This window comes from Salvelinus fontinalis, chromosome 6, assembly GCF_029448725.1.
Source record: "Salvelinus fontinalis isolate EN_2023a chromosome 6, ASM2944872v1, whole genome shotgun sequence".
NCBI lineage: Eukaryota > Metazoa > Chordata > Actinopteri > Salmoniformes > Salmonidae > Salvelinus > Salvelinus fontinalis.
This window is the reverse complement of record NC_074670.1, coordinates 85,247,635-85,261,220: the sequence shown is the minus strand read 5'-3', so window position 1 is coordinate 85,261,220 and position 13,586 is coordinate 85,247,635. Positions and strand designations below refer to the sequence as shown.

Below are 13,586 nucleotides of genomic sequence, written 5' to 3'. Positions count from 1 at the left end.
GTTTGAAACAGCAATACTGTCAGTCTGGTAAGCATGCACAACTGAGGTTCGGTTTCCATGTGCGTTTGGGGTTCTTAACTAGATGCGGATCAACATCGCTAATTTACTGTATCTCAACAAATCAATTTGTTTTCTCGGCTATGGTTTGTGTTGTGGTCTTGGTTCTCCTTAGTCGAGGAAATGTAGCATAGCTTACTGCAATGCTAGTCCTGTCTGACATTACCGTAGCTTGATCAGTGCAATGCAAATAAACGTGATGAGTATGGCAGTTTCCCAAAGTTTGGTGGTTTTAGACTTAACGTAACTAACATTAACTAACGAGTTATGTTTTGTGTAAGAAAGTATGATATATTGTCGTGCATGAACGAGCCATGCACGTTAGCTAAAGTTAAGTCTTACGTTGGCTAAGGTTACTTAGCTAGCTAAAGTTAATTGGCTATCATAGCAGCTAAGGACATTAGCTATTTTATTTGTGCATCTTTGTTTGTGCTCTGGTTACATGTAAGTGTCTAGATCAGCAGTTTACACATGATGATTTAGCTAGCTAGCTAGCGTTCCTTGCTTATTGGTTAGCTACCTAGCCAATACTTAGCTCTCACTTGACTGGTATAACATTATGTTAGCTAGCTAGCTAGCTAATCAAAACAAAAACACATTCATCGGCTAGCTACATTTATTTGCCTCTTTGTTTGCTAGCTAGCTTTCAGCTGACTGGTGGTAGCTAGCTACAGAGGCTAGCTGCTGAACTTTGTACAAGCAAGCTAATGTTAGCTAGGTAGCATTAGCTATTTAGCTACCTAGCTAATCAAAATATCTCTTTAAATGTATTGATTAACCTCAGCTATATGGTGATATCGAAGCTATCTATATACAGTAGTCTTGGTTTGTTCCATACACTTCTTATGACTGGATGCAGGATGGTGAAAGCAGCTGTATTGTTACCAAGCAACCGACCCAGTGTTGGAACTCCGAGTTTCAGCTAAAAAATATGTTAGCACTGTCAAAAATGCTACCAAAAGATAGCACATTGGTGTTCCTTAACGGACAGAAATGTGCACCTGAGGCCGATTTGAAATTATAAATTTAACAAAAACTGTTGCACCTACAAACTTAGTCAATCAGCCATTTTTTAAGTCCAACGGTCACTTTATGGAGGGTATAGCCTTGTTTTAATCCGCCATCTAGAATTTGACCTAGGTAGGCGAAAGAAAACACGCTTCACCACCTGGCAGTCCGACGGACGAATCTGGGTTTGGCGGATGCCAGGAGAACGCTACCTGCCCTAATGCATAGTGCCAACTGTAAAGTTTGGTGGAGGAGGAATAATTTGTTGTTTTTCATGGTTCGGGCTAGACCACCTAGTTCCAGCAAAGGAAATCTTAACGCTACAGCGTACAATTACATTCTAGACAATTCTGTGCTTCCAACTTAGTTTGGGGAAGGCCCTTTCCTGTTTCAGCATGACAATGCCCCAGTGCACAAAGCGAGGCCCGTACGGAAATGGTTTGTTGAGATCAGTGTGGAAGAACTTGACTGGCCTGCACAGAGTCCTGAACTCAACCCCATCGAACATTTTTGGTATGAATTAGAACGCCGACTGCGAGCCAGCACTAATAGCCCAACATCAGTGCCCGACCTCACTAATGCTCTTGTGGCTGAATGAAAGCAATGCTCTCGTGGAAAGATTTTCCAGAAGAGTTGAGGCTAATATTGCAGCAAAGGGGAACCAACTCCATATGCATTGTGCATAGGGGCTTTGTCATGCTGAAACAGGAAACTGTTGCCACAAAGTTGGAACTACAGAATGGTCTAGAATATCATTGTATGCTGTAGCGTTAAGATTTCCCTTTACTAGAATTAAGGGGCCTATCCCAAACCATGAAAAACAGAGCTTGGCATTGTGCATGGTGATCTTAGGCTTGTGTGCGTCTCTCTCTCTCTCGCTCTCTCTCTCTCTCTGTCTCTCTCTCTCTCTCTGTCTCTCTCTCTCTCTCTGTCTCTCTCTCTCTCTCTCTGTCTCTTTCTCTCTCTCGCTCTCTCGCTCTCTCTCTCTCACTCTCTCTCTCTCACTCAAAGCGTGTTCCCCTCCCTAACTGTGGCTGTGCCCCTGTCTCTCTGGCCGGTTGTCTCGGTGTCCTGCTAGTGGACCTGAAGGTTGACAGGCGTCGTCTGAAGCCCTCTCCAGAGAAGAAGTAGAGCAGGGGGTCGAAGCAGGAGTTGGAGGCAGCCAGACAGAGTGTCACCACCACACTCTTCTGCATGTACACCAGCTCCGAACAGGAAGTGGCAGTCTGGGACAGGAAGCTGAGGTGGACGGAGCGCTGGACGTGGTACGGCATGAAGCACAGTAGGAACGCCAGCATCACTATGACGATCATTCTGATGGCCTTAGACCCTGCCCCCTTCTGGCGCTGCGCAGTGTGTTTCCGTGACAGCAGAGCCCGGATGATCCCGACGTAGCACAGCAGGATGACCAAGAAAGGAAGCACGAAGCCCACGGCCAATGAGAAGTAGTTGAGCATGATGAGCTTGCTAAGCCCGCCCCCTGTGGTGCGCTCTGGAGGCTCGAAGCACTTGGTCTTATTGGTGGCTGGGTCGAGATGCTGACCAGTCATGAGGAAGGGGGAGGAGACAGTGCAGATGAACACCCAGATACAGACACACACCAGACGGGCGCGACGCTCTGAGACCAGGCGCAGGTTCTGCACGGGGAACACGATGGCGAGGAAGCGTGTGACGGACATGGCGGTCATGAAGAACACGCTGCAGTAGAGGTTCACGTAGAGGGCATAGGACGAAACCCTGCACAGGAAGTCTCCCAGGTTCCACTGACCCTGAGGGAGAGGGTCAAGAACAACAATAATCTATTTTAATACATCTCAAAGACCTGGATTCATTCAAAGGTGTGACAATGTGCCTTTTAAAAGGCAATTTCCCCCGAAGTAAATTAGCTGTAAAAATCAAGTGAAATGCGCTTGTTGACAACTCACCTTTGATTGAGTTTGGCCAAAACTCTGTTACAGAGCACAACCCCCCTGAAAACAAGAAGTAGAAATAGTCCTACCTTATTAACGTAGTAGAGGACCCGTAGCGGCAGCGTGGAGACACACAGCAGGTCGGACACGGCCAGGTTCAACATGTAGATGTGGAACGCAGAACGCTGACGGAACGTTTTAACCAGAACCAACAGGGCGAAACCATTACCGGCCAGGCCGAACACCGTGATGATAGAGTACACTGTAGAGTACACCTGGAGAGACAAACACCTGGTTACAGACAGTAGAATGCACCTGGAGAGACAAACACCTGGTTACAGACAGTAGAGTACACCTGGAGAGACAAACACCTGGTTACAGACAGTAGAATAAACCTGGAGAGACAAACACCTGGTTACAGACAGTAGAATACACCTGGAGAGACAAACACCTGGTTACAGACAGTAGAGTACACCTGGAGAGACAAACACCTGGTTACAGACAGTAGAATACACCTGGAGAGACAAACACCTGGTTACAGACAGTAGAGTACACCTGGAGAGAAAAACACCTGGTTACAGACAGTAGAGTACACCTGGAGAGACAAACACCTGGTTACAGACAGTAGATACACCTGGAGAGACAAACACCTGGTTACAGACAGTAGAGTACACCTGGAGAGACAAACACCTGGTTACAGACAGTAGAGTACACCTGGAGAGACAAACACCTGGTTACAGACAGTAGAGTACACCTGGAGAGACAAACACCTGGTTACAGACAGTAGAGTACACCTGGAGAGACAAACACCTGGTTACAGACAGTAGATACACCTGGAGAGACAAACACCTGGTTACAGACAGTAGAGTACACCTGGAGAGACAAACACCTGGTTACAGACAGTAGAGTACACCTGGAGAGACAAACACCTGGTTACAGACAGTAGAGTACACCTGGAGAGACAAACACCTGGTTACAGACAGTAGAGTACACCTGGAGAGACAAACACCTGGTTACAGACAGTAGATACACCTGGAGAGACAAACACCTGGTTACAGACAGTAGAGTACACCTGGAGAGACAAACACCTGGTTACAGACAGTAGAGTACACCTGGAGAGACAAACACCTGGTTACAGACAGTAGAGTACACCTGGAGAGACAAACACCTGGTTACAGACAGTAGATACACCTGGAGAGACAAACACCTGGTTACAGACAGTAGAATACACCTGGAGAGACAAACACCTGGTTACAGACAGTAGAGTACACCTGGAGAGACAAACACCTGGTTACAGACAGTAGAGTACACCTGGAGAGACAAACACCTGGTTACAGACAGTAGAGTGCACCTGGAGAGACAAACACCTGGTTACAGACAGTAGAGTACACCTGGAGAGACAAACACCTGGTTACAGACAGTAGAGTACACCTGGAGAGACAAACACCTGGTTACAGACAGTAGAGTACACCTGGAGAGACAAACACCTGGTTACAGACAGTAGAGTACACCTGGAGAGACAAACACCTGGTTACAGACAGTAGAGTACACCTGGAGAGACAAACACCTGGTTACAGACAGTAGAGTACACCTGGAGAGACAAACACCTGGTTACAGACAGTAGAGTACACCTGGAGAGACAAACACCTGGTTACAGACAGTAGAATACACCTGGAGAGACAAACACCTGGTTACAGACAGTAGAGTACACCTGGAGAGACAAACACCTGGTTACAGACAGTAGAGTACACCTGGAGAGACAAACACCTGGTTACAGACAGTAGAGTACACCTGGAGAGACAAACACCTGGTTACAGACAGTAGAGTACACCTGGAGAGACAAACACCTGGTTACAGACAGTAGAGTACACCTGGAGAGACAAACACCTGGTTACAGACAGTAGAGTACACCTGGAGAGACAAACACCTGGTTACAGACAGTAGAGTACACCTGGAGAGACAAACACCTGGTTACAGACAGTAGAGTACACCTGGAGAGACAAACACCTGGTTACAGACAGTAGAGTACACCTGGAGAGACAAACACCTGGTTACAGACAGTAGAATACACCTGGAGAGACAAACACCTGGTTACAGACAGTAGAGTACACCTGGAGAGACAAACACCTGGTTACAGACAGTAGAGTACACCTGGAGAGACAAACACCTGGTTACAGACAGTAGAGTACACCTGGAGAGACAAACACCTGGTTACAATAGATACACCTGGAGAGACAAACACCTGGTTACAGACAGTAGAGTACACCTGGAGAGACAAACACCTGGTTACAGACAGTAGAGTACACCTGGAGAGACAAACACCTGGTTACAATAGATACACCTGGAGAGACAAACACCTGGTTACAGACAGTAGAGTACACCTGGAGAGACAAACACCTGGTTACAGACAGTAGAGTACACCTGGAGAGACAAACACCTGGTTACAATAGATACACCTGGAGAGACAAACACCTGGTTACAGACAGTAGAATACACCTGGAGAGACAAACACCTGGTTACAGACAGTAGAGTACACCTGGAGAGACAAACACCTGGTTACAGGCAGTAGAGTACACCTGGAGAGACAAACACCTGGTTACAGACAGTAGAGTACACCTGGAGAGACAAACACCTGGTTACAGACAGTAGAGTACACCTGGAGAGACAAACACCTGGTTACAGACAGTAGAGTACACCTGGAGAGACAAACACCTGGTTACAGACAGTAGAGTACACCTGGAGAGACAAACACCTGGTTACAGACAGTAGAATACACCTGGAGAGACAAACACCTGGTTACAGACAGTAGAGTACACCTGGAGAGACAAACACCTGGTTACAGACAGTAGAGTACACCTGGAGAGACAAACACCTGGTTACAATAGATACACCTGGAGAGACAAACACCTGGTTACAATAGATACACCTGGAGAGACAAACACCTGGTTACAATAGATACACCTGGAGAGACAAACACCTGGTTACAATAGATACACCTGGAGAGAAAAACACCTGGTTACAGACAGTAGAGTACACCTGGAGAGACAAACACCTGGTTACAGACAGTAGAGTACACCTGGAGAGACAAACACCTGGTTACAGACAGTAGAATGCACCTGGAGAGACAAACACCTGGTTACAGACAGTAGAGTACACCTGGTAACACATAGATACATCTGGTTACAGACAGTAGAATGCACCTGTTAAAACATAGAAAACCTGGTTACACACAGATACACCTGGTTACAGACAGACAGTAGAATACACCTGTTAACACATAGATACACCTGGTTACAAACAGACAGTAGAATACACCTGTTAACACACAGATACACCTGGTTACAGACAGACAGTAGAATACACCTGTTAACACACAGATACACCTGGTTACAAACAGACAGTAGAATACACCTGTTAACACATAGATACACCTGGTTACAGACAGACAGTAGAATACACCTGTTAACACATAGATACACCTGGTTACAAACAGACAGTAGAATACACCTGTTAACACACAGATACACCTGGTTACAAACAGACAGTAGAATACACCTGTTAACACACAGATACACCTGGTTACAAACAGACAGTAGAATACACCTGTTAACACATAGATACACCTGGTTACAGACAGACAGTAGAATACACCCTGTTAACACATAGATACACCTGGTTACAGACAGACAGTAGAATACACCTGTTAACACATGGATACACCTGGTTACAGACAGACAGTAGAATACACCTGTTAACACACAGATACACCTGGTTACAAACAGACAGTAGAATACACCTGGTAACACATAGATACATCTGGTTACAGACAGACAGTAGAATACACCTGTTAACACACAGATACACCTGGTTACAAACAGACAGTAGAATACACCTGTTAACACACAGATACACCTGGTTACAGGCAGACAGTAGAATACACCTGTTAACACATAGATACACCTGGTTACAGGCAGACAGTAAAATACACCTGTTAACACATAGATACACCTGGTTACAAACAGAGAGTAGAATACACCTGTTAACACACAGATACACCTGGTTACAAACAGACAGTAGAATACACCTGTTAACACATAGATACACCTGGTTACAAACAGAGAGTATAATACACCTGTTAACACATAGATACACCTGGTTACAGACAGACAGTAGAATACACCTGTTAACACATAGATACACCTGGTTACAAACAGAGAGTATAATAAACCTGTTAACACATAGATACACCTGGTTACAAACAGAGAGTATAATACACCTGTTAACACATAGATACACCTGGTTACAAACAGAGAGTATAATAAACCTGTTAACACATAGATACACCTGGTTACAAACAGAGAGTATAATACACCTGTTAACACATAGATACACCTGGTTACAAACAGACAGTAGAATACACCTGGTAACACATAGATACATCTGGTTACAGACAGTAGAATGCACCTGTTAAAACATAGAAAACCTGTTAACACATAGATACACCTGGTTACAGACAGACAGTAGAATACACCTGTTAACACACTGATACACCTGGTTACAGACAGACAGTAGAATACACCTGGTAACACATAGATACATCTGGTTACAGACAGACAGTAAAATACACCTGTTAACACATTGATACACCTGGTTACAGACAGACAGTAGAATACACCTGGCAACACACAGATACACCTGGTTACAGACAGACAGTAGAATACACCTGGTAACACATAGATACATCTGGTTACAGACAGACAGTAAAATACACCTGTTAACACATTGATACACCTGGTTACAAACAGACAGTAGAATACACCTTGAAACACATAGATACATCGGGTTACAGACAGACAGTAGAATACACCTGTTAACACATTGATACACCTGGTTACAAACAGAGAGTAGAATACACCTGTTAACATTGCATAGGACATCATGTTACACAATACATTTATGCCATGTTCAGAAATGCCTCCAAAATATCTGGAGAAATTGCAGAGAGCGACGTCAAATAACAGAAATACTCATCATAAACTTTGATGAAAGATACATGTTTTACACATAATTAAAGATACACTTGTTCTTAATGCAACCGCTGTGTCAGATTTTTAAAAAAACGTTACGTAAAAAGCACACCATGGAATAATCTGAGACGTCGCTCAGATAAAAACAACATTTCTCCGCCATGTTGGAGTCAACAGAAATACGAAATTACATCATAAATGTTCCCTTACCTTTGATCATCTTCATCAGAATGGACTCCCAGGAATCCTAGTTCCACAATAAATTGTTGTTTTGTTCGATAATGTCCATTACTTATGTCTAAGTAGCTACTTTTGCTAGCATGTTTAGTGCACATGTCCAAATGCTCGCGCAGATGCAGGCAAACTCGGACGAAAACTTCGAAAAGTTATATAACAGGGCCTCCCGGGTGGCGCAGTGGTCTAGGGCACTGCATCGCAGCGCTAGCTGTGCCACCAGAGTCTCTGGGTTCGCGCCAAGGCTCTGTCGCAGCCGGCCGCGACCGGGAGGTCCGTGGGGCGACGCACAACTGGCCTAGCGTCGTCCGGGTTAGGGAGGGTTTGGCCGGTAGGGATATCCTTGTCTCATCGTGCTCCAGCGAGTCCTGTGGCGGGCCGGGCGCAGTGCGCGCTAGCCAAGGGGGCCAGGTGCACGGTGTTTCCTCCGACACATTGGTGCGGCTGGCTTCCGGGTTGGAGGCGCGCTGTGTTAAGAAGCAGTGCGGCTTGGTTGGGTTGTGCTTCGGAGGACGCATGGCTTTCGACCTTAGTCTCTCCCGAGCCCGTACGGGAGTTGTAGCGATGAGACAAGATAGTAATTACTAGCGATTGGATACCACGAAAATTGGGGACAAAAGGGGGTAAAATAAAAAAAAATAGGTTGAATAAACTGGTCAAACTTAGGAGAGAATCAATCTTCAGGATGTTGTTATCATTTATATCCAATAACGTTCCAACCGGAGCATTCCTTCATGTCTGTAGAAGTTATGGATCGCAAGGCGATATCATGAGGAAAGCGTGTGACCAGGAACTGGCGTTCTGCCAGACCAATGACTGAATCACCTCCCATCCGGCCCCACATCACACTAGAGGCTTCATTCCACGTTCTACAGACTGTTGACATCTAGTGGAGGGCGTAGGACATCCGGTTTGGAGCGAGCGGTCGCATTTGCATTCGCTCTGCAGGTAGTATAACTTTTCATTACATTTCATTACATTTCATTATAGTACAACGGTTTAATTTGTCTAACCTTAGCAATTTCTTCTTAGCTAGCTACTTAGCCGTCTGTGTATAAAAGATAATTGCGTAATTATCGTATTCCGTCGTCTATCGTAGTCCACACTGCTATCTGCCCAGCAGCTAGCAAACGTCCACCGTCTACCGAATAGTAGTATAACTTTTCATTACATTTCATTATAGTACAACGGTCTGATTTTCATTTTTATTACAGTACAACGGTTTGGTTTGTTTGATCTTAGCTAGCTACATAGCCGTCTTTGCATCAAACATAATTGTGTAGTTATTGAGGTTCGCCAGCCAGCTATTTTCGCCCTAACGTAACGCAACGTAGCCAACACTGCTAGCTAGCCAGCTTGCCACCGAATAGCAGCATTGTAGAAACGAGTGCATTACAACGGAACGACTTGATCAGTGTAGTGTTGGCTGACTACACAGTTGTCTTTGCTATCTTTGATTTGTATTTGTTCGATCTTAGCTAGCTACTTAGCTGGCTACATAGCCGTCTTTGTATCGGTGATAATTGTGTAGTTATCAAGGTTCGCTGAGGTTCGCTAGCCAGGTATTCTCGCCCTAACGTAACGTAACGTAACGTAGTCAACCCTGCTAGCTAGCCAGCTAGCCACCGATTAGCAGCACTGTAGAAACGATTACATTACAACGGAACGACTTGACTTGTGTAGTGTTAGCTAGCTACATAGTTTTCTTTGCTATCTTTGTATCTAAGATAATTGTGTAGCTTTGAGTAATTATCGGTTAGCTAGCCAGCTATTTTTCGCCTGCCGCGCTGCCGTCCTCCTACCTAGCCAACACTGCTAGCTAGCCAACTTCTACCGAATAGCAGCACTGTAGAAACTTACATTACAACGGAACGACTTGATTAGCGTAGTGTTAGCTAGTTGTCTTTGCTGTCCTTGTATCCATGATAATTGTGTAGTTTAGAGAAATTTAGTGAAATTGTCGAGGTTACCTAGCCAGCTTCACTTTCGACAACGTAGCCACTGCTAGCCAGGCTACTTCACCAGCCAGCAGTACTATATCATTTTAGTCAATAAGATCTTGTATTTTATTTATTTATTTTTTTGCAACGTAAGCTTAACTTTCTGAACATTCGAGACGTGTAGCCCACTTGTCATTCTAATCTCCTTTGCATTAGCGTAGCCTCTTCTGTAGCCTGTCAACCATGTGTCTGTCTATCCCTGTTCTCTCCTCTCTGCACAGACCATACAAACGCTTCACACCGCGTGGCCGCGCCCACCCTAACCTGGTGGTCCCAGCCCGCACGACCCACGTGGAGTTCCAGGTCTCCGGTAGCCTCTGGAACTGCCGATCTGCGGCCAACAAGGCAGAGCTCATCTCAGCCTATGCGTCCCTCCAGTCCCTCGACTTCCTGGCACTGACGGAAACATGGCTCACCACAGATAACACTGCTACTCCTACTGCTCTCTCTTCGTCTGCCCACGTGTTCTCGCACACCCCGAGACCTTCTGGTCAGCGGGGTGGTGGCACCGGGATCCTCATCTCTCCCAAGTGGTCATTCTCTCTTTCTCCCCTTACCCATCTGTCTATCGCCTCCTTTGAATTCCATGCGGTCACAGTTACCAGCCCTTTCAAGCTTAACATCCTTATCATTTATCGCCCTCCAGGTTCCCTTGGAGAGTTCATCAATGAGCTTGATGCCTTGATAAGCTCCTTTCCTGAGGACGGCTCACCTCTCACAGTTCTGGGTGACTTTAACCTCCCCATGTCTACCTTCGACTCATTCCTCTCTGCCTCCTTCTTTCCACTCCTCTCCTCTTTTGACCTCACCCTCTCACCTTCCCCCCCTACTCACAAGGCAGGCAATACGCTTGACCTCATCTTTACTAGATGCTGTTCTTCCACTAACCTCATTGCAACTCCCCTCCAAGTCTCCGACCACTACCTTGTATCCTTTTCCCTCTCGCTCTCATCCAACACTTCCCACACTGCCCCTACTCGGATGGTATTGCGCCGTCCCAACCTCCGCTCTCTCTCCCCCGCTACTCTCTCCTCTTCCATCCTATCATCTCTTCCCTCTGCCCAAACCTTCTCCAATCTATCTCCTGATTCTGCCTCCTCAACCCTCCTCTCCTCCCTTTCTGCATCCTTTGACTCTCTATGTCCCCTATCCTCCAGGCCGGCTCGGTCCTCCCCTCCCGCTCCGTGGCTCGACGACTCATTGCGAGCTCACAGAACAGGGCTCCGGGCAGCCGAGCGGAAGTGGAGGAAAACTCGCCTCCCTGCGGACCTGGCATCCTTTCACTCCCTCCTCTCTACATTTTCCTCTTCTGTCTCTGCTGCTAAAGCCACTTTCTACCACTCTAAATTCCAAGCATCTGCCTCTAACCCTAGGAAGCTCTTTGCCACCTTCTCCTCCCTCCTGAATCCTCCTCCCCCTCCCCCCCCTCCTCCCTCTCTGCAGACGACTTCGTCAACCATTTTGAAAAGAAGGTCGACGACATCCGATCCTCGTTTGCTAAGTCAAACGACACCGCTGGTTCTGCTCACACTGCCCAACCCTGTGCTTTGACCTCTTTCTCCCCTCTCTCTCCAGATGAAATCTCGCGTCTTGTGACGGCCGGCCGCCCAACAACCTGCCCGCTTGACCCTATCCCCTCCTCTCTTCTCCAGACCATTTCCGGAGACCTTCTACCTTACCTCACCTCGCTCATCAACTCATCCTTGACCGCTGGCTACGTCCCTTCCGTCTTCAAGAGAGCGAGAGTTGCACCCCTTCTGAAAAAACCTACACTCGATCCCTCCGATGTCAACAACTACAGACCAGTATCCCTTCTTTCTTTTCTCTCCAAAACTCTTGAACGTGCCGTCCTTGGCCAGCTCTCCTGCTATCTCTCTCAGAATGACCTTCTTGATCCAAATCAGTCAGGTTTCAAGACTAGTCACTCAACTGAGACTGCTCTTCTCTGTATCACGGAGGCGCTCCGCACTGCTAAAGCTAACTCTCTCTCCTCTGCTCTCATCCTTCTAGACCTATCGGCTGCCTTCGATACTGTGAACCATCAGATCCTCCTCTCCACCCTCTCCGAGTTGGGCATCTCCGGCGCGGCCCACGCTTGGATTGCGTCCTACCTGACAGGTCGCTCCTACCAGGTGGCGTGGCGAGAATCTGTCTCCTCACCACGCGCTCTCACCACTGGTGTCCCCCAGGGCTCTGTTCTAGGCCCTCTCCTATTCTCGCTATGCACCAAGTCACTTGGCTCTGTCATAACCTCACATGGTCTCTCCTATCATTGCTATGCAGACGACACACAATTAATCTTCTCCTTTCCCCCTTCTGATGACCAGGTGGCGAATCGCATCTCTGCATGTCTGGCAGACATATCAGTGTGGATGACGGATCACCACCTCAAGCTGAACCTCGGCAAGACGGAGCTGCTCTTCCTCCCGGGGAAGGACTGTCCGTTCCATGATCTCGCCATCACGGTTGACAACTCCATTGTGTCCTCCTCCCAGAGCGCTAAGAACCTTGGCGTGATCCTGGACAACACCTTGTCGTTCTCCACCAACATCAAGGCGGTGGCCCGTTCCTGTAGGTTCATGCTCTACAACATCCGCAGAGTACGACCCTGCCTCACACAGGAAGCGGCGCAGGTCCTAATCCAGGCACTTGTCATCTCCCGTCTGGATTACTGCAACTCGCTGTTGGCTGGGCTCCCTGCCTGTGCCATTAAACCCCTACAACTCATCCAGAACGCCGCAGCCCGTCTGGTGTTCAACCTTCCCAAGTTCTCTCACGTCACCCCGCTCCTCCGCTCTCTCCACTGGCTTCCAGTTGAAGCTCGCATCCGCTACAAGACCATGGTGCTTGCCTACGGAGCTGTGAGGGGAACGGCACCTCAGTACCTTCAGGCTCTGATCAGGCCCTACACCCAAACAAGGGCACTGCGTTCATCCACCTCTGGCCTGCTCGCCTCCCTACCACTGAGGAAGTACAGTTCCCGCTCAGCCCAGTCAAAACTGTTCGCTGCTCTGGCACCCCAATGGTGGAACAAACTCCCTCACGACGCCAGGACAGCGGAGTCAATCACCACCTTCCGGAGACACCTGAAACCCCACCTCTTCAAGGAATACCTAGGATAGGATAAAGCAATCCTTCTGCCCCCCCCCCCCCTTAAAAGATCTAGATGCACTATTGTAAAGTGGCTGTTCCACTGGATGTCATAAGGTGAATGCACCAATTTGTAAGTCGCTCTGGATAAGAGCGTCTGCTAAATGACTTAAATGTAATGTAAATGTAGGAAGTGGAAACAGATCCATATCCCACAGGGAATTGAATCGGCGATGAGTTGAACATTGACCAGTCTCAGA

The 13,586-nt window shown here is 47.1% G+C and overlaps 1 protein-coding gene across 1 annotated transcript in view; it reads right to left on the bottom strand.

Annotated features, from left to right (window-relative positions):
- Positions 1-1,876: 1,876 nt before the first annotated feature.
- cysltr1 (cysteinyl leukotriene receptor 1) overlaps positions 1,877-13,586 on the bottom strand; it is a 37,026-nt gene continuing 25,316 nt past the window's right edge. Inside the window, exons 2-3 of the mRNA XM_055927898.1 lie at positions 3,065-3,250; positions 1,877-2,834 (exon numbers count right to left, since the gene is read on the bottom strand). Coding sequence (XP_055783873.1) covers positions 2,067-2,834; positions 3,065-3,250 — 954 coding nt within the window. The 3' untranslated portion in view covers positions 1,877-2,066. The remainder of the gene's footprint in view (positions 2,835-3,064; positions 3,251-13,586) is intronic.